At 41.6% G+C, this 20,460-nt stretch overlaps 2 protein-coding genes across 5 annotated transcripts in view; one reads left to right on the top strand and one right to left on the bottom strand.

The window, feature by feature from the left end:
• Nucleotides 1-506: 506 nt before the first annotated feature.
• LOC310636908 (7-dehydrocholesterol reductase-like) lies at nt 507-19,096 on the bottom strand (the record flags this gene model as incomplete). The annotated part of the gene is made up of 7 exons (XM_083357061.1): nt 18,986-19,096; nt 13,911-14,014; nt 13,321-13,543; nt 11,986-12,073; nt 8,686-8,899; nt 4,731-4,935; nt 507-560 (listed from the first exon to the last, which is right to left on the bottom strand). Exons 2-7 carry the CDS (start codon nt 14,006-14,008, stop codon nt 507-509), a joined length of 882 nt encoding a protein of 293 aa, XP_083213187.1. The 5' UTR covers nt 14,009-14,014; nt 18,986-19,096.
• Nucleotides 19,017-20,460, top strand: part of NADSYN1 (NAD synthetase 1) — a 40,265-nt gene continuing 38,821 nt past the window's right edge. For all 4 annotated transcript variants that reach the window (XR_014491550.1, XR_014491551.1, XM_083355256.1 and 1 more), the window contains exon 1: nt 19,017-19,222. Coding sequence is in view for 2 of the 4 variants with exons in the window: in XM_083355256.1 (XP_083211382.1) it covers nt 19,138-19,222 (85 nt within the window). In the remaining 2 variants the exon portion in view is untranslated. The remainder of the gene's footprint in view (nt 19,223-20,460) is intronic.

Here is a 20,460-nt window from a genome sequence, read left to right as displayed (position 1 = left end):
AACTTGTCTGGAGGGGAATGGAAGGATTTATATTCTTTGCAGTCATCTAGTCATTAGCACTCTCAGGGTTGGTTGTTAGCCCTCCGAGAGTAGTTGAAGCCACCTGGGGTTTATCTATATCAGGCATGTCAAACTCGCGATGTCATGTGACGTATCATGACTTTTTCCCCATTGGGGTAGTGGGTGCAGTTTCAGGACGATGCGTCCGGCCGGCAGTTTGACACGCCTGATCTATATCCTCAGATTCACTTGAATCAGAGGGTAAAACGGGTGTGGGATATTTTGGGGACTGCTGAAAGTATTGGGTTGTAGACAGGAGATACATGGAATCATGTACCCCCTCTAACCCCCCCCCCCATAAGATGGATTTTAACATAGATGGCTACTTTTACCCCTCTTTCAAACCAATGGTCCTCTCTGTCCAGGATGTGAATTTTGCTGCCTTCAAAAGAGTGACCCTTTTCTTTTAGATGAAGATGGACTGCTGAATCTTGTCCTGATGAGTGTCATGCCTCCGTAGGAGCCTGAATCTGCTGAGGAAAATGGGCTGGAATGGTAGCCTAGGGAGGTTGAGTGAGAGGTGTCTGTGGCTTCAGAGGAATGTGGGGAAGAGCAGGCCGAGACAGGACAGGACGAACATGAGCTCAGGCGATGAGCAATGGCCACCCCCTCCTGATCCTAATATATATATATATATATATACACACATATACACATATATACATATACACATGTTCAATTTTATTTTCCCATTTCTTCCACAAACAAGTCAACAAATATATCACCATACATAAATACATACACGTAAGTTTGGGTGCTGCTCGTCCATTTCCCCTTTCACTGTATCCACCCTCCTTCTCTCTCTTCCCTCTTCTCTACTTTCTTTCTCCCTTTCTCCTTTCTTTCCTACTTCCCTCTTCTTCCTCTCCTCTTTCCCTCACCACTCCCCTCCTGTTACTCCCCACTTCTCCTCCTCTTTCCCTCCAACCTTCCTACTTCCTTCCCTAGAGCACGGAGAGTGGAGAGGAGGGAACAACGCAGGCAGATTCAACTGCTCAGTCTCCAGGTGTGCCCCGCCCCTCTCCAGAAGGCACACCTGGAGACTGAGACTTAAGGAGACGCTGAGGGGAGGGGGATTTGTCAGAAAGAAACGCTGATTTCTTGGAGTTTTGTGTGCTGTCGCTGATCTTGGAAACAACTCTCTGATCTCTTGTTCTGTGTTGTGATTTCTTCTTGGAAACCCTGAAACTCTTGACCATTGGACTGGCTGACAGACTTGATTTGGTGTTCAAAGACCTCGGATTGAAGTTTGTTTGGCTTCCCTTCTGAAACTGCTCAGGCAAGCTTGAATTTCCACAGACTTGTCAGATTTTGGATGTATGTTTCTTTCCTTGTTATCTATGTGGCCTTGAGTAAATTACTCTAATCTAACTGTGTGTGAGTTGAAACCTGAAGGAGGGCCCTGTCTGAAGTGTTAGATGTTAGAAACTTGTGAAACTACTTGCAGCCAGAGGCTGCTGAAGGGGTGTGTGTGTGTGTGTGTGTGTGTGTGTGAGACTTTATGCTGGGGCTTGCCAGAAACGTGGGAGCATTTGGGGAAATTTTGGAGCAATTAAAGGGCAGTTTGAATTGCCACCTGATTGCGTTGCCTCTGTGCCATGCCCTGGGTCATCACATTGAGTTTGTTTTCCTGTGTTGGGTCTTGCATATGTGAAGTGGTTGTTTTGTTTTCACAATGTGCAAATCTGCACGTCATGCTGCATTGCAACATGGTGGTGCAGTGATTAGAATACAGTATGGCAGGCTAATTCTGCTGACTGCCAGCAGTTCGATTCTCACCTCCCATCCTTTTGAGGTCAGTAAAATGAGGATCCAGATTGTTGGGAGCAATATGCTGACTCTGTAAAGCACTGTATATAAGCCTAAGTGCTATTGCTACATACCACGTTGCTCAGTTTGCATCTGGATGTTTTATTTTTGTAATAGATAAGCTTCTACCTTAATGTATTCCTGGGTTTAAACCAGAGGTCCCCAACCTTTTGGGCACCAGGGATCGGTTTCATGGAAGACAATTTTTCCATGGGCCGGAGGGGGAGGTTTCAGGATGATTCATTATATTTATTCTAAATTTTATAAATAAACAAGTAATGTACATCATTTCTGTTATTATTACATTGTATTAGATTAGATCAGTTATTTTAGGCTTCTAAGAAAGTCGGAAGGAAAAGAGACAATCCTAAACTCAGCCTTCCAGCCAAACAAACCAAAGACCCAGCATGTTGAGGAAGTGCTGAGAAAACCATTCAAACAGTGAGAGAGGGAGGGCGGGGGGGGGGCATTGCGCAAGCCCAGCAGCCTTGGAAAAGGTGCAGATGAGAGAGGGATTTCCTTGGAGACACAGTGCTTAAGGGGAAATGTAGCTTCTCCCCTCCCCCCTCCCCACTGCAAGCTGGCTTGCAAACTTGAGAACTGCAGGAAAACAAAGACACACACACACACACACACACACACACACACACACACCCAAATTAAACCAGGAAAAGCAGGCAGGAAATTGCCAAAACATGAGACACCTGAAGCACCATCAAAACAAAAACAAAAAACTCAGGGTCTTAGAAAAGGTGCAAACAAGAGAGAGAGATTCCCTTGAAGATACAGTGCTTAAAGTGAAAGGTAGCTGCTCCTTGCTCTTATTTGCACCCTGAGAAAGCACCCTCACAAGGACATACCTGGGGGGAGAGGGGAAATCCCCCTCCAAGCAGGATTTGTATTGGTGTGTTTGGTGAAGGCTTCCACTTCCATTTTCTGAGTTTTAATCTTGACTCAAGTATCATCCACAGTGAGTAGCTAGAGTTAGACATCCATTGCAAGCAATCTGATTCCATCTACTCAAGTCTATAGGTATGTAGATGACACTTGAGTCAAGATTAAAACACAGGAAGTGGAACCCTTCACCAAACACATAAACACTCTGGACAGAAACATTAATTTCACACAGGAAGAAGTTAAGGAAAATAGTGTGGCTTTTCTGATTGTGCAAGTACATATCAAGCCTCAACACTGAAGTACACAGAAAACCTATACAAAGACCACTATTTTCATTTTGATTCTCCGCACCCACTGGACCACAAACTGGGAATAATCAGGACCCTATACCACCAGGCTGAAGGTATGCCTACCAGCAAAGAGTGGGGGAAAAGGAACAAAAATATAGGAATAACTATATTCAGGAATAACTGAGGATTTTCAACCAAACTGAGCAATGTATATGTAGTACAATGCAAAATATATCAAGGCAGTCCTCAGAACTTGTGGTTATCCTCAAATCCACGAAAAGATCCACTAAGGGACCTTCTTCAAAATGGACAAAGAAGAGAAAACAAATGGAGCAACGTTATCATTCCATACGTTGCAGGAATAACTGAAAAACTCAAGAGGATTTTCAACCAACACAACATACCTGCACACTTTAAACCTAGGAATACGTTAAGGCAGAAGCTTGTCCACCCCAAGGACAAAGCACCCAGACACAAACTGAGCAACGTGTATGTAGTACAGTGCAGCAAGACATGTGCAGACTGGTACATTGAAAAAGCAAAGTAAACTCTTCACAAACATGACACACCCAACACAGGAGAACCAACTCATCAAGACAGGATTCAGCAGTCTATCTGCATCTGAAATTAAAGGGTCAGACTTTTGAAGACAGCAAAGTTCATATTCCAGACAGAGAGGACCACTGGTTTGAAAGAGGGGTCAAAGAGGTCATCTATGTTAAAACTGAACAGCCTTCCTTTATCAGAGGGGGAGGGATATGATGCTACCTGATGCCTGTCTACTACAATACCGTTGTTTCAGCAGTCCCAAAAAGGTTCCACACCGTTGGCACTCTTATTCAAGTGACTCTGAGATATAGATAAACCCCCAAGTGGCCTCAACTACTCTCAGAGACCTACCAACCAACCCTGAAAGAGCTAATGACCAAATCACTGCAAAGAACATAAATCCTTCCATTGCCCTCACTTAGAACTGAAGAAGTTTCTTGGATGAGAAGCAAAATGTTTTCAATTAAAAACCAAGAAAGTTCAGTTGCCTTTTGGAAAAGTATGATTTTGGGACCTGGATGGTTGAGAATCTCCATAGATAATGTTCTCTTTAATTTTAACTTTTTATTGTAAGTTAGTGCTTAATTATTACTGCACTGTCAGAGAAACATTCCAATATACCTTCCAATATAATGATTTATATTGAGATTTTCAATGTTTTCATCATGGTATGAGTGGACAGAAAATCATTCCAAAAAACACTGATGTTACCTATCTCACTCTGAAATTTATGCAAGAATATTGTTTTGTGAACACTTGCCTGACATTTTGCTATTGTCATATGAGAACCTATGAGATTTTGAGGTTGAAATCAACAGCATATTGAGATATTTCGCAATTCCAATAATTTTGTGGGCATTATTTTGTGAAGAATAGCTTGTAAATGGTGGTACTAATATAAGGAAGAAATTTGTGGAACTACAGTCCTCCTGAAAGAGTTAAGACACTGATTAAATTGCAGACAGATGGAAAAGTGGTGTGCGCATGTAGTTCATACATGTCTGTATTTTTGTGTGGACATACACACAAACACACACACAAACATATAACGTATCACATGAGGAAATTAATTGGGGGAAATTGTTATTGATAGCACTTAACATTAATCCACATGTTAATGTTTACCTGTAGGACATTGAGAAGTAGCATAGAATTAGTGACTTGTCCATACAATTCCTGTTGTTTTGCAGCATAGGATAAATTAATCAAAGTCCATCCTACAATTCCAGGTCGGCCATTAAAAAACAATTTGAAATCAAACCACTTTCCCAAGCGTGGATTAAATTCAATTCCCATCATGAAGTCATAGAAGAAACTGTCAGTGAATTTGCTAAAATAGAATATTAAAGAGTATTAAACAAAAGTTTCTTATACATTAATTTGAAAACCAAATGAAATTGCAAGAAGACTCACAAACAAAATGGACATCATTACTGATTAGCCTGATGCAAATAATTGACATTAATTACAATGTTATCTATTTTCATTTCAGATATTTATAACCTGTTCAGTGTAATGGGGAGAAGGAATAATTCTTGAGGAACAAGAGGAGACCAATACAATGGTGAGATAAACAAAATCCGAGTCTGGGGAAGAAATATAATTTGAGAAAATATCTAAGATTTAACCCTCCCTAGTTCTCTTCAGCATAAAAGCAGGGAAGGGGTAGAATAGGAGTTTTCAAACTTGGCCCTTTTATGACTTGTGGACTTCAACTCCCAGATTTCCTGGGAGCACGCTGGTTGAGGAATTCTGGGAGTTGAAGTCCACAAGTCATAAATGGGCCAGGTTTGAAGGCCCCTGGGGTAGAATATTCAGACTTGCAAGGTTCTTGTTACTGTAACCTTATAATAAAAGTCATATTGGCCTTCATAACTTCCAGATAAGAGCTGACATTCATTACCAAAAGAATCTTCAACTGACTCCAAAAGGTAGATAATATCAGTATTGACCTGGCTCCAGGGTAAATGCAAGTAGTCTTTGATTTACAAGTCACCATTCTAAAGTATGACAAAGCCCCCGGAAAGTACAGATTCAAAGCTCCAATGGCTGGGCCACCTCCTGGTCACATGACTGCATTTCAGGTGCTTGGTGATGGTGCAATGGTTAGAATGCACTACTGCAAGCTAACTCACTGCTCACTCCAGGAGTTCGATTCTGAGCGGCTCAAGGTTGACTCAGCTTTCCATCCTTCCCAAGTCAGTAAAATGAGGACCCAGATTGTTGGGGGCAATATGCTGACTCTGCAAACTGCTTGTTGTTGTTAGCTGCAAAGTCGTGTCCGACTCATCGCGACCCTATGGACAACGTTCCTCCAGGCCTTCCTGTCTTCCACCATCTTCTGGAGTCCATTTAAGCTCACGCCTACTGCTTCAGTGACTCCATCCAGCCACCTCATTCTCTGTCGTCCCCTTCTTCTATTGCCCTCGATCTTTCCCAGCATTAGGCTCTTCTCCAGTGAGTCCTTCTTTCTCATTAGGTGGCCAAAGTATTTGAGTTTTAGCTTCAAGATCTGGCCGTCTAAAGAGCAGTCAGGATTGATCTCCTCTAGGACTGACCGGTTTGATCGCCTTGCAGTCCAAGGGACTCGTAGGAGTCTTCTCCAGCACCACAGTTCAAAGGCCTCAATTCTTTGGCGCTCAGCCTTTCTTATGGTCCAACTTTCACTGCCATACATTGCAACTGGGAAGACCATAGCCTTGACTATACGCACTTTTGTCGACAGGGTGATGTCTCTGCTTTTTAGTGTGCTGTCTAGATTTGCCATGGCTTTCCTTCCCAGGAGCAAGCGTCTTTTAATTTCTTGGCTACAGTCCCCATCTGCAGTGATCTTGGAGCCCAGGAAAATAAAATCTGTCACTACCTCCATTTCTTCCCCATCTATTTGCCAGGAATTGAGAGGGCCAGATGCCATGATCTTGGTTTTCTTAATGTTAAGTTTCAACCCAACTTTTGCACTCTCCTTCTTCACCCGCAACAAGAGGCTCTTTAGTTCTTCTTCACTTTCTGCCATTAGAGTGGTATCATCTGCGTATCTTAGGTTGTTGATATTTCTTCCAGCAATCTTAATTCCAACTTTTGATTCATTTAGCCCTGCCTTTCTCATGATGTGCTCTGCATATAAGTTAAATAGGCAGGGCGACAGTATACAGCCTTGCCGGACTCCTTTCCCAATTTTGAACCAATCAGTGGTTCCGTGTCCAGTTCTCACTGTTGCTTCTTGACCCGCATATAGGTTTCTCAAGAGACAAATAAGATGGTCTGGTACTCCCATCTCTTTAAGAACTTGCCACAGTTTGTTATGATCCACAAACTGCTTAGAGAGGGCTGAAAAGCACAGTGAAGTGGTGTATAAGCCTAAGTGCTATTACTATTGGTAACCGGCCTGCACGTATGGCTGTTTTACAGCATCCTGCGGTCATATGGCCACAATTTACAGTGTTTTTTGCTAAAATCTGGTGTTTACTTCCAGTTTTCAGCAAAAATGCCCCATAGTGAATGTGTTTGCTTAATGAGTGCAGTAATAATTTTGTGACTGTGGCACTCGCTTAATGATCACTGCAAAAAATGTTATAAAATTGGATTGGTCACATGGGTGACCCGCTTTATGACCATCATGGCTTCTGACCGTTATGGGCAGGTTCCTGGACGATTGTAAGTCGAGAACTACCTATGAAAACTTTACAGAATTTAATAGCTGGACAGGTATATGCTGAGAAGCACTCCCACAAGTACTGGTCCTAAATTAAAATTATTAATATTTTTACTGGAACTCTAATGATAAAGTGTAGGCAACCAGAGCTATTCTTTCAGTACCAGTGTTATATTGTCTCTGAAGAGTATCCCAAGGAATGGCCCATGACTGTAATTTCTGAGTCTTCATCAATGGCAGACTTGTTTATCATGTGATGGTAACCTAAATGGGTGGCTAACAGAGGACGAGGCCAGCCCATTCCTATCCAGAAAAGTTGCAGTTTCCAGGATTAGATAGGTACAGCTAGATAAATGCATTGTGCTGTTGTTGTGACAGAGATAGACGTGAATCCAGGTATATACTATAGGTGTATACCTGCTCTTTCAGGGGCAGTATAACTCTGTCCAGGGTGGGGAAACCTATTTAATTTCTGGCTTCACAAAATATCAATTCATAAAGTCACTACTTTGTCAGGATTCCACTTCAGGATACTGAATTTCATCCAGGCCATTATAGTATCTAGTCCAATATCTGCAGTCTTAGCTGATTTTGAGAATGAAGAAATTTAGTCGGCTGTCATCAGTATACTTATAGCACGTAATTCTAATCCTCTAATGACCTAGTTAGCAATTTTATATAGATGGGTAAACAACAAAGATGCCTATAAGACTGAACGCAAGCGCCATAACGCTGTTCTCTGGAGCTGATTCAGGAGATAGAAAAAATCTAATTAAGAAGAACATTCTGATCTAGATAATCCATTCAGAATGATATCATACCAATGGTTTCAAAAGCTGCCAAGATATCTAGGATTTGTTCCAACAAAATTGCACTTCTCCAGAGCACATCATCTGTCAGAACAAACAAGTTTCAATGTCAAAACCAGAATGGTATCAAAGTGGAATGAGTGCACATAATTCATATCCTTTCAGAATGCATGAAGCTGAAAAGTCATCACCTTCTCAAGAACCTTGCTCAAAAAGGGGATACTGGAAATAAGACAATAGTTCCAGGCATATCTTCTTTAAGAGTGACTGAATAACTGTTTTTTAAGACACTTGAAGGGGACATTTCTGATATAAAAACATGGTTACCCTATGAGACCCCCCCAATTAGAAGACCTTAATGCTCAAGACAGGCAGGCAGAATCTGTATATGATAAGCTGGACACAAAGAAATAATTTTCCAACATCATCAGACCTTAGGAATTGAAATGACACACTTAGATATTTATGATCTTCAGTAGCAAGTAATAGTACAATAGCAAGGAAGACAGAGAAATAGCTTCTGGATTAATTAGCTTTACTGATCAGAAAAAAACATTCAGTCTTCATCAATTTATCATCACATTTATAGTAATATAAATTATAAATAATATCAACATACCAATCCTTCGCATTAGAAGGGAAGAAGTAGGCTTTTAACCAAACAAATACGGATGTTAAATAGCCCATAATATTTGCACACCACAAGATTGGAATCCAGTTGTCAAAAATGATGGTGGGCGAGAACCACTGGAAGTAGTAAACATTTGCAAACCAGAGGGCATGTGTTATAAGCCAGGCTTGTAGTCCGTTTATCTCATATTTGAGTACTACACCTGAAAGGAAACAGAGCATGACAATTCCAAAAGAACTCTGGATGACAGAAAACAGAAACAGAAAACAATAGGCTTTATGGGGAAGGCATGAGGAGCTAAACACAAGTGCGGCAAAGACCGAGGAACCAGTGAGTAGATCGATTCTTTAGAACCTCTCTGAACAAGGAGAGTACAGGAGATCAACCACATGTGCTCCAGACAGTAGCTCCTTATGGGGAGACCAAAGGACAGCTGTCTCCTCTGGGTTTGCGTGCTGGGAGACGAAGGGATCAATCATCTGGGTCCTCATTTTATCAACCTCGGAAGGATGGAAGGCTGAATCAACCTTGAGCTGGTCAGGATTGAAATGCTGGTAGCTGGCAGAATTAGCCTGCAATACTTTATTCTAACCACTGTGCCGCCACAGTTCATGACTTCTTGTTGGAGGCAGGGGGAGAGGACTCATCCCTCCAGAGTAAACCTGGGCATTTATGGCCACCAGGCCACATTTGGCCCTTTGGCTGCCCCTGTCAGGCTTGCATGAGATCAATTGGAAATTAGAAATCAAATGTAAATAAGTGTTTACCACGCATACAATAAAACCTCATTGCTTTTATTTTGAAGCTAACAAGTTTTTTCCCCAATTTATATATGTGCATGAGTGCATGTTTACACATGTTCACAGTCCTATTGGTCTGGCCCTCCACAAAAGTCCCAGTTTCTCATGTGACCCCTTGAAAAAATTAATTGCTCAGCCCTGCCCCAGAAGGTTTGAAGAAGATAGACACAGGTTACAAGCAATGAATATGGGTGTGTGTCTGATTATAGGTCGTTTACGAGAACTTATCTCGCAGCATTGAGGGTGGCTAGGTCTAACCACTTTGCCACCCTCATCGCGTCCGCAGATAATCGCCCAGCCGCCCTGTTTAGGGTAACTCGCTCTCTCCTTAATCAGGAGGTGAGGGAGGAACCCTTGCAGGGTCGAGCCGAGGAGTTTAGTCGATTTCTGTCGGACAAAATCGCTCGGATCCGGACCGGTTTGGACTCCGACTGGGCAGAGTCTGACGAAGAGGATACGGGCGGCCTTGTCGATTTAATCTGGGAAGAGTTCGATCCTGTGACTCCTGAAGAAGTGGACAAGATCATGGGGAAGCTGAGCTCCACCACGTGTTTGTTGGACCCGTGCCCCTCCTGGCTGACTTATGCAGCCCAGGATGGGACATGAGGCTGGCTCCAGGCAGTGATTACTGCTTCTTTGAGTCAGGGTAGTTTTCCCGCCGCCTTGAAGGAGGTGGTGGTGAGACCCCTCCTCAAGAAGCCTGCCTTGGACCCAGCAATTTTAAACAACTATCGTCCGGTCTCCAACCTTCGCTTTTTGGCGAAGGTTGTTGAGAGCGTGGTGGCGCATCAGCTCCCTTTGTTCTTGGATGAAGCTAACTACCTAGACCCGTACCAATTGGGATTCAGGCCCAGGTACAGCACGGAGACGGCATTGGTCGTGCTGGTGAATGATCTCTGGCGGGCTCGGGACAGGGGTTGTTCCTCTGTCCTAGTCCTTTTAGACCTCTCAGCGGCTTTTGATACCATCGACCATGGTATCCTGCTGCGACGTCTCAGGGGGTTAGGAGTGGGAGGCACAGTTCTCCAGTGGTTCTCCTCTTACCTCCTGGGACGTTCGCAGTCGTTGTTAGCAGGGGGGCAGAGATCGACCCTGAGACCTCTCATTTGTGGAGTTCCTCAGGGATCGGTTCTCTCGCCTCTCCTGTTCAACATCTATATGAAGCCGCTGGGTGAGATCATTCGTGGTTTTGGAGTTGGGTATCACCAATATGCTGATGATACCCAGCTTTTTATTTCGACCCCAAACCACCCCAGTGATGCCCTCGACGTGATGTCCTGTTGCCTGGAGGCGGTCCGGGTCTGGATGGGGAGGAACAGGCTTCGACTCAACCCTGACAAGACTGAGTGGCTGTTCGTGCCGGCATCCCTGGAAATTCCGATTATTCCATCATTGGCCATGGGGGGTGAGCTATTACCCCCCGTAGATAGGGCCCGCAACTTGGGGGTCCTTCTAGACTCACAGCTCTCTTTGGAAGAGCATATCGGAGCTGTGACTAGGGGGGCCTTTGCCCAGGTTCGCCTGGTGCGCCAGTTGCGACCCTATCTAGACCGGGATGCCTTGCGCACAGTCACTCATGCGCTCGTGACCTCTCGTCTAGACTACTGTAATGCTCTCTACATGGGGCTGCCCTTGAGGTCCACCCGGAGACTCCAGCTGGTGCAGAATGCAGCCGCGCGAGTCATCTTGGGAGTTTCCCGATACTCCCATGTTACACCTTTGCTCCGCGAGCTGCATTGGCTACCGGTTGCTCTCCGGGTGAGGTTCAAGGTGTTAGTTATGACTTACAAAGCCCTTCATGGCATGGGTCCGGATTACCTACGGCAACACCTGCGACCGGCGTCAACTTCCCTCCGTCCAGTGCGCTCCCACAGAGAGGGCCTCCTCAGGGTGCCGCCGATCAAAGAATGCCGATTGGTGACCCCCAGGGGGAGAGCGTTCTCTGTGGGCGCGCCAGACCTCTGGAACCGCTTACCGGTTGAACTCCGGACGGCCCCCGACCTTCGCTCCTTCCGGTGCAATCTCAAAACATTCTTTTTCGAACAAGCTGGCCTGGTCTGACGGGATGGGGTTGTGTTTTTAAAATTAGTTTTTAACTTAATATGTATTGATTTTATGGGCATGATGTTTAATGGTTTTTTAATTTTTGTATTCGATTTTTATTGTGTATTGCCCTGTTCACCGCCCTGAGTCCTTCGGGAGAAGGGCGGTATAGAAATCAAATTATTAAATTAAATTATTAAAATTAAATATATCAGCAAGGTCCAAGGCATTTCAAAACAGAGAAAAGCAACATTACATATCTCCAAGTGTAAGACAAAAAGACTTCTAGGAACAACTGAGGGTGAGAGGGAAATGTAGGCCAACATATGGTAGGGATCAGTGATTGTATTATTTAATTAGAAACATGCTGAATTAGCAGATAATTGTTTTGAAGCATTCATTTTTCCTTTATTTTTATTACTTGATATAATAAAAATAGTCTTACCAGCAGGTGAAATGGCACCTTCTTGTACTCCTCCTCGAAAACCAGGAATAAATTTATGACAAAAGTCAGGAATCATAAACAAAAATCCCTGTAACGGAATGAACGTATAAGCCAATATCTTTACAAGTCCATTAAAGTTGTACAATCGTACATTTGAAGGAGGATAAATTATGGATTGACCATATAATTATTTTTTCATAACTGACATTTACTCATATCCCAACCTCTCATAATAGTGTAGCTGTTTAAAAATGTAGCTAATATATATATATGGACCTGTGACTCTTTTAGTAAAACTTATTTGGGGATATAGAAATTATAGAAAACATTTAATTTCTAGCTGACAATACCATGATCAAATATTCATATAGAAATAACAAGTAAAGATTGAAGGTGAGCCTGTGTTAGTTTATTTCAAATCACCATCTAGCTCTGGGTGAGGAACCTATTGCCTTGCAAATATGGTTGAAATAACAACCCCTGGCATAGTCCATAAGCCTAGCCCAGGCGTCGGCAACCTGAAAAAGGAAAAGTTCCATTACACATAAAAAAAGTGGGAGCCGCGTGCGTGCGTCCATGCACACGCATGCGCAAAAAAGTTTTGCGCATGCACAAAACGGGCTTTTCTTGCGCATGCGTGGACGCGCACGGTTGCCATTTTTTTTATGTGTGATGGAACCGGTTCCCGGTTGCGCTACGGCAATGGCCCGTTTGCAGAGCTACCGCCTTCGGCAGCCTGCAAACGTGCCGCGACAGCTTTCCCAAAGAGCGGCGCCGTCTCCTGCGGCTCCCAGCCGCCTGGTACGCGCGCACCTCTCCAAACGGGCGGTGCCACTCTCCATTTGGAGAGGTGCGCGCGCACCACTGCCCGTTCGAAGAGGTGCGCGCGCACCACTGCCCGTTCGAAGAGGTGCGCGCGCACCACTGCCCGTTCGAAGAGGTGCGCGCGCACCGGGCGGCTGGGAGCCGCAGGAGACGGCTCAAAGAGCCGCATGCAGCTCCGGAGCCGCGGGTTGCTGATCCGTGGCCTAGCCAATGGCAATGGGTTTTGGAAGTTCGGTTTCATAACTTCTGGAGGACCACAAGTCTCTCATTTTCTTCTGTCAGTCATAATCTTTTGAAAGTGTTGGGAACATGAAACAGAGCAAGACAAAAAAAATGTCTCAAAGAAACCAGGGATATTAGTTGTTAGCATTATTCCCAGCATCACCCAAACACAATATTGCTAGTCACATTTTCACATGTAGGGCTCCAATTTTAGAATGCAGCTTTAAAAACAATCTTAATTTTGATCCCAATAACTGGATTCCAACAGAGAAGCTTCAAGACACGTACCTGGAATATTACCCAAGAAAAGTAAAGGATTAGAATTTTCCAAGAGAAAGAGGGCGTCTTGTTCCAGATATCTAAGAGGTGAACTTTTCCCGTAAGCAACTGGATGGCTGGCTCACTCAAAGAGCAATGGTACTGATCACATGACATTATAAAATAGTAGACCATAAAGGGAGAAGAGAAGAGTAGAAAGATGACACTTATCAAAGAAAACCAATCAGCCTTCCTGAAAAAGACACATAGAGATTGTTACTCCCCCCCAAAAAAAAGAAACCTCAAAACTCTACTGTCAATGGTTGACTCTGAACAGAATTATGATTTCTACAATTTTAGTGTTGTTGCCCTTAACAATTACAGTATTTGCTGAAACTATCCAGTTTCATGAACTACTCTTGATGTGTCAACAGAAAACCAGCATATAAATGTTTCAAAGAAATAAATTTAAATACTTTACGACACCCCTTCCTCCTTTGGCTGTTAAACAAATGCCCCTAAAATTCAGCAGCAGCTGGCTATTTTACAGAACCAGCCTGTACAGTTCTTTATAAGCACACGTTTCACAGCTATAGTCACTACATGGCAGATTTTCTTACCATGCTCTACCCCACTCTCCATGAGAGGCTCCATTTTGATTTATAGCATTTTGACTTTTTCTTCCTTCAGAAAATTGACTGTCTTTATGAGATGCCATTGGAAGCTGTAGAAGAGGTTACACAAACATATGATAAAATTCTTGAGTATAAAAGAACCTTTATTTTGTGAAATGTTATGTCCAATTATTCAATATGCAACTCTACTTGATTTTTTTCATAATTAATTCTGCTTTTAACAACTTTAGGAAAAAATAAGGCAAGGTTCATGTGGTATAGCTAACTAACTATGGGAGAAAAAAACTCCTCAGCTTTTGACTAAACTTTTCTTGCGTATTGACTATTTTTGATTGAATTAAGTCTAAAAAGAATGATAGTTATAAAATGTGATTAGAAATAAATATATATGTACTGGCATAATGTTTGCATTAATTATATGTAGAACTGTAACTGTTTATTATTGAAGGCATATAATATACTTTATACATTATTTTTATTTTTTCTGTTGTTTTTCCACTTATTTTTAAACACTTCTTATGCATTTTTCTGATAATATATCTATCTTTCTGTTTTGTTTCTTTCCTGTTACTATTTTAAAAGCAATAAAATATATAAAAATATATTAGTAGACAGCTCACAAGGAAAACTAAAAGTTGGTGAACAAAAATGGCCTTCAATATTATTGCGTAACGTGACATGTATGTCCTAGAGATGTACTTGCAGAGCCATCAAGGCCATGCTCTTATCTACCACATCTCTTGGCTTAACAAAGGGAATTCATCAAATTTGTAGATGACAGGAAGCAGCAAGAATAGCCAACACTCCAGAAGGCAAGCTCAGGATCCAAAAAGAGCTTGATAGACTTGAACAATAGGCCCTATCCAACAACATTAAATTTAATGTGGGGAAAAGCAAGGTATAACACCCAGGCAAGAAAAACCAAAGGTACAAGTACAGATTAGTGAAACCTGGCTCAAAAACAGTAACTGTGAGAGGGACCTTGGAATCCTAGTGGATGATCACTTAAACACGAACTAGGAGTATGTAGCAGCAGCCAAAAAAGCTAATACAATCCTTGGTTGTATAAACAGAGGCACAGAATCAAAATCATGTGAAGTATTAGGATTGCTTTATAAAGCCTTAGGAAGACCACAGCTGGAATACTGCATCCAGTTTGGGTCACATTACAAAAAAGATTTTGAGACTTTGGAAAAAGTGCAAAGAAGAGCAACTAAGATGATTAAGAGCCTGGAGACAAAAACATATGCAGAATGGTTGCAGAAATTGGATATGGCCAGTCTAGGGACAAGAAGGACTAGGGGTGATATGATAGCAGTATTCCAGTATTTCAGGGACTGCTACAAATGATAAGGCATGTTCCTCAAGGGAAAAGGAGCAAATGCAACTGGCTTCATCTGACTTTTCTAATTATGGTTCAGATCTAATTAACTGTGCCCCAAGTATGAAGTGACCTTGGCTCAGTTGATCCCTCATGGAAGGCATTGTTAAATCAAAGCTTTACTACAAAAGGTGCCATTTATAACAAGTACATGGCTTTACATGTTACATACGTTCATTGATCCAATAATGTTAATGCAGAATTAATGGACATTTGGATTTAATGAATATCTTGCTTCTCCTGAATGGTCCATTAAATAGAGATTTTACTAATTATGAACTTTGGAAATTGGGATAATTTCAGCATAATTATTTTGATTTTTTTTACAATGCAAATACTGCTTAGATCTCATTAAAGTATTCTAAAGTGAGAAAGATACAATAACACAAGGTGCTTTATGTGAGTCTGCCTATGAGGTGATTTGGGAAACTCTTAGTCAACACTAACTAGACGGCACAAAATCAGTCTTTCTACCAGATTATGTTTTGTTCCAAAGTAGTAAATTAGCTGCATTGTCAATCAGTTATTATCTAAGCTAATGTATAGCTATTCCTTTCAATATAGCACCATAAAAATGTTTCATACAGGAATGCAAGACAAAGAGAACCTTCAAGCATTAAGAGGAATTCAGAATGGTCCTTGTAAACACAAGAATTTTAAAAAAGAAATACATTCTACAAATATAAATATTTCTTTCTTATAAGCGAATGTTCTAAAGCCTGCTTCCAACTTGCTCCTATCCCACAAATGCAGCGTACAAAACAATATATGCAATGGCTTCCCAATCAGTTTGCTTTACTATTATTTATTAATTCAATATGAAGTAGTCCAATTAGAATTCTGTTAATTTTCCTTACCTTTATTCTTCAGCTTCAGATAAAGAAATAACTGCTTCGTTCAATCGAATTGAGTGAAAGAATACTAACATAAAATTCTCAGATCCCTTTCTTTAACCTTTGTTTCTTTTAACTACACCCCATTAAATGCATATGATAATCACCATCCAATCACTTGCTCGAACTTTTCAGCATCATCTCATGCTCTGTTACTGGATTGGTGCAGCTGCCTCAAACCAGCTAAGCTGATTTCAGTAGCCATGGCAACAGCCACCAGTGAACATTTATGAAAGAGGAGACTTCACTGAACTTTTACTAACCCTTGATCAATCAGAATGTATTTAAAAAACGGAATTAAAAGAAAAATTATTTGCTTTGTGTTGCTTCCTCACGTTTTTTATTCCATATAAACCTCTGTTCTATATATTTATTCAAACATTTTGCTGCTTCTGAAGTTCCACAGTGGATAGAAGTTTTGGAGTAATTATAGTTTAATAAAAATAGTATCAGCTACTTATGATTGTTTGAATGTTCTGTTTTGAAGATATAATAAAAGATCACTAAAAATGTCAGATTAGGTTCATATGATCCTAAAGTCTAATTTCAACCAACAACAATAAAAATCAAGAACTGCATTTTCCGGAGATGAGTTAACGAAAGAATTATGAAATGAAAAATAAAAATAAAACCTGATTTGATGATACGTATCATTTGTCAATATTTGAGTTCTAGGGAGCTGACAAATGGGCAAAAAAGCTTTTAAGCAATATGTGGAGATTTTAGTCATCCAGGACAGTTTTCTCAAAGGTGCTTTTTCAAAAGGGAACTGGATTGGGGGTGGGGGAGAAGGATTGTATTTTTTTGCAGTCATCTGGTCATTAGCACTTTCCCTGAGATCTCTTGGGGCCACTTGAGGGTCTTTTATATATATATATATGTATGTATGTATGTATGTATGTATGTATGTTAAATGTTTGTTAAGTATTTACCGGTAGATTACCTTGCTAGGTCCCAAACATGGGACAAATCTTATTTCCTGTTTCAGCCTAACCCAAGGCCATCCACAGGCAGTGGTCACAGTAGTGACAGCTCATATTTGTGTAATCCAAAAAATTTACACACACACACACACACACACACACACACACACACACACACACACACACACATATATATATATATATATATATATATATATATATATATATATATAACATTAAATATATCAACATCTATATCTATATCTATCTATATCTATACAATTCATTTAGTGATCGTTGAAAGTTACAACAGAACTCCAAAAAGTGACTTATGACCGTTTTTCATACTTGCGACCATTGCAGCATCTCCAAGGTCAAGTGATCAAAATTCAGACACTTGGCAACTGATTCATATTTTTTATGGTTGCAGTGTCCAGGGGTCAAGTGATCCCTTTTTGTGACCTTCTGACAAGCAAAATCAATAAGCCAGATTCACTTAACAACCTGTTATTAAGAACTGCCATGATTCACTTAACAACTGTAGCAAGAAAATTCATACAATGGGGTAAAAATCACCGAATAAATGTCTCAGCAACAGAAATTTTGGGCTCAATTGTGGTCGTAAGTCAAGGATTACCTGTACTCATTTTTGACACAGTATAAGAAAAGAATAAATCTATGGAGTGAAAAGGAACATTTCATATTGGTGCTTAAGATAATTTTAAAAGGAAAAGCTGACATAAATCAATACATACCTTCAAGAGCAAGAAATCTGGTTTTAATGAATTTAGCAAAAGGGGAGTAACATGCTAGGGGCATAAAATGCTAAACGATACCGAGTTTTAAGGGGATGGGAGATGCTAAATGCAAAGGCAGAAATATCTTATAGAGAAGCTCTTGAACTTTAGACTTTAACCACCGTATATACACACACCAATAGCCCTCTAGTGATAACGCTGGCTCCCTTGGCTAAAAAATGAGAGATTAGTACTGCCCCCTAGAGTCGGAGACAACTGGACAGGGGAAACTTTACCCGCGTTTGAACAACTCCCTGGCCTGGGCAATCAAAGTGATCCTAAGAAATCATGGTTGCGGGAGCGAAATAGCCTGCTAAAAAGCTATCGTCACAGGCACTCCCTCCCTCCCCCCCCCCCCACTTTTCTCAATCTATTATTTCGTTTACAGTAGTGGCGAGTATCTGTAGCTCGGGTGTAGGATGTGGATGAAGGTTCGTCCTCCGAACTTGTGGGTTGGTTTCCAGGCTAGCAGGCTAGGTTAACATCCTCAGCGGAAACCACCCCGCAAGCTCGGAGATCGAAACTTCACCCTCATCCATTATTTCATGTTTTGCATTTTTGGAGTCACAGATGTTAAAAAAGAAAAGAAAAGAAAAAAGTGCCGGGGAGAGCAGGCTTATTAATATTATTACTATTTAAGTACTGCATCTAACCTTGCCATTCCCTAACCTAGAGGTTCATCAGTGTCTAGCAGACACTGTAGCTTTAGATCAGGGGTAGGCAACCTCGGCTCTTTTATGACTCATGGACTTCAACTCCCAGAATTCCTGAGTCAGCTATGCTGACTCAGGAATTCTGGGAGTTGAAGTCCATGAGTCATAAAAGAGCCGAGGTTGCCTACCCCTGCTTTAGATGTTCCCCCTCACCCACTCCCCCCCCGTACTACTGGCATGCTAAACAATGCAGGGGGAGTAGCCAGCACGTGCTCCCAAGCAAAGGAGGAAAGCTGCTCAATCCTTTGCCATCTCTGTGGCGAACCCTTTGCAAGTTTCATAGGTTTGTATGTTCTCTCCCCCCGCCGCAACGCTGCATTTCACCCGGAAATGGTCCCTGGACTGTTGCATACCGCCGCTTCAACCCTTCCCCTTTGCGCTGAGTCGAGGAGGAAGGTACGGGAAGTAAAAGGGTTGCTTTGGGGAGTGCTGGTCCCACCGGCGGCCGGGTGGTCGCCTTTCTTTTTTTTCCCTCTTGGGCAAGAAAAGGAGGCGCGAAGGCAACATGGGCAGGACAGTGACCGTGGCTACGTGCGCCTTGAATCAGTGGGCGCTGGATTTTGATGGCAACCTGGAAAGGATTTTAAAAAGTAAGCCCGAAGGATGTGCACGGGCTGTTTGCAGCTCCAAAGGAAGATGGGTCTTGTTTTTCTTACCCTGCGGTGGAACTTAGCGTTCATTAGCAATACTTAAAATAAGGAGAAAGGTAGCTCTAGATCAGGGGTCTTCAAACTTGACCCTTTTATGACTCATGGACTTCAACTCCCAGAATTCCTCAGCCAGGCATGCTGGCTGAGGAATTCTGGGAGTTGAAGTCCATGTGTCATAAAAGGGCCGAGTTTGAAGACCCTTGCTCTAGATGCATCTTTGACCCACTGGTTATTTTCTATTCATCCACCCATCTCCAAATCTTGACTGATATGTTTATATGGCATCTTTATTGTTATAAATACCTCAAGGCTCCAACGATCTTCTTTCCTCTTTAATTTCCCCGCAACCACGCTGTCAGCTGGATTGGGCTGAGAGAGTGATTAGCCCGCGTGAGGCAGAATTACAACACAATCTCCTAGGTTTGTAGCCTGATGCCTTAACCACAACACCAAAACTGGCTCTCAGAGTGACAACCAGTTTGGTATTGTAGTTAATTACTACTTGGTAATTATTATTATTTTTTAGTCCTAGCTTTTTATAGTTTTACAACCATAGCTATTGCTGACCCTTCCTAAGTTATATGCATGATCTTATTTTATATGGCTTTATAGCTTGCCTGTGTTGTATGAGCTTTTTACCTGAAGAAAAGGCATGCCTTCATTTTATTCAAAGAACGAGAATCCTGTGAGGTTGGTTGATCTGAGAAAAATTGACTGGCCTAATTGTAGTCATTTGAGATTTTTAAATCCGAGTTTCCTGAATGTTAGTCCAGTACTTTAGGCCCTATAGTTTACTAGTTTGGATATAAAAGTACAGGTGAAAAATTGGTTTATTACTACTTTTGTTATTGTTTTGAGTGGGACTATGTAGAACTTCCTCAATGTGGTAATTTGCTACATAGAGAAGTGTTCAAATTTTTTTTTGAAAAAAAATACCCCTAAATTGTTTACTTCACAGAATTCTTATTGCTTCACACTTTTAGCTTATCTATTCCTTTTGTGTAAGCTATAAATTTGGTTTATTACCTATAACATTTTCTGGTTGTTTATGTATTATATTGTGTAGCATTGCATTGTAATTATCTTTTTATTTGTGTCCTGCCTTTATTATTTTTATAAATAACAAAAATCAGCACACCTTCCTCCTATTTTCCCCACAACAATCACCTGTGAGGTGA

Source organism: Vipera ursinii, assembly GCF_947247035.1.
Source record: "Vipera ursinii genome assembly, chromosome: 1".
Taxonomy (NCBI): domain Eukaryota; kingdom Metazoa; phylum Chordata; class Lepidosauria; order Squamata; family Viperidae; genus Vipera; species Vipera ursinii.
The sequence above is the reverse complement of the archived record's forward strand: the minus strand, read 5'-3'. Positions and strand labels throughout refer to the sequence as shown.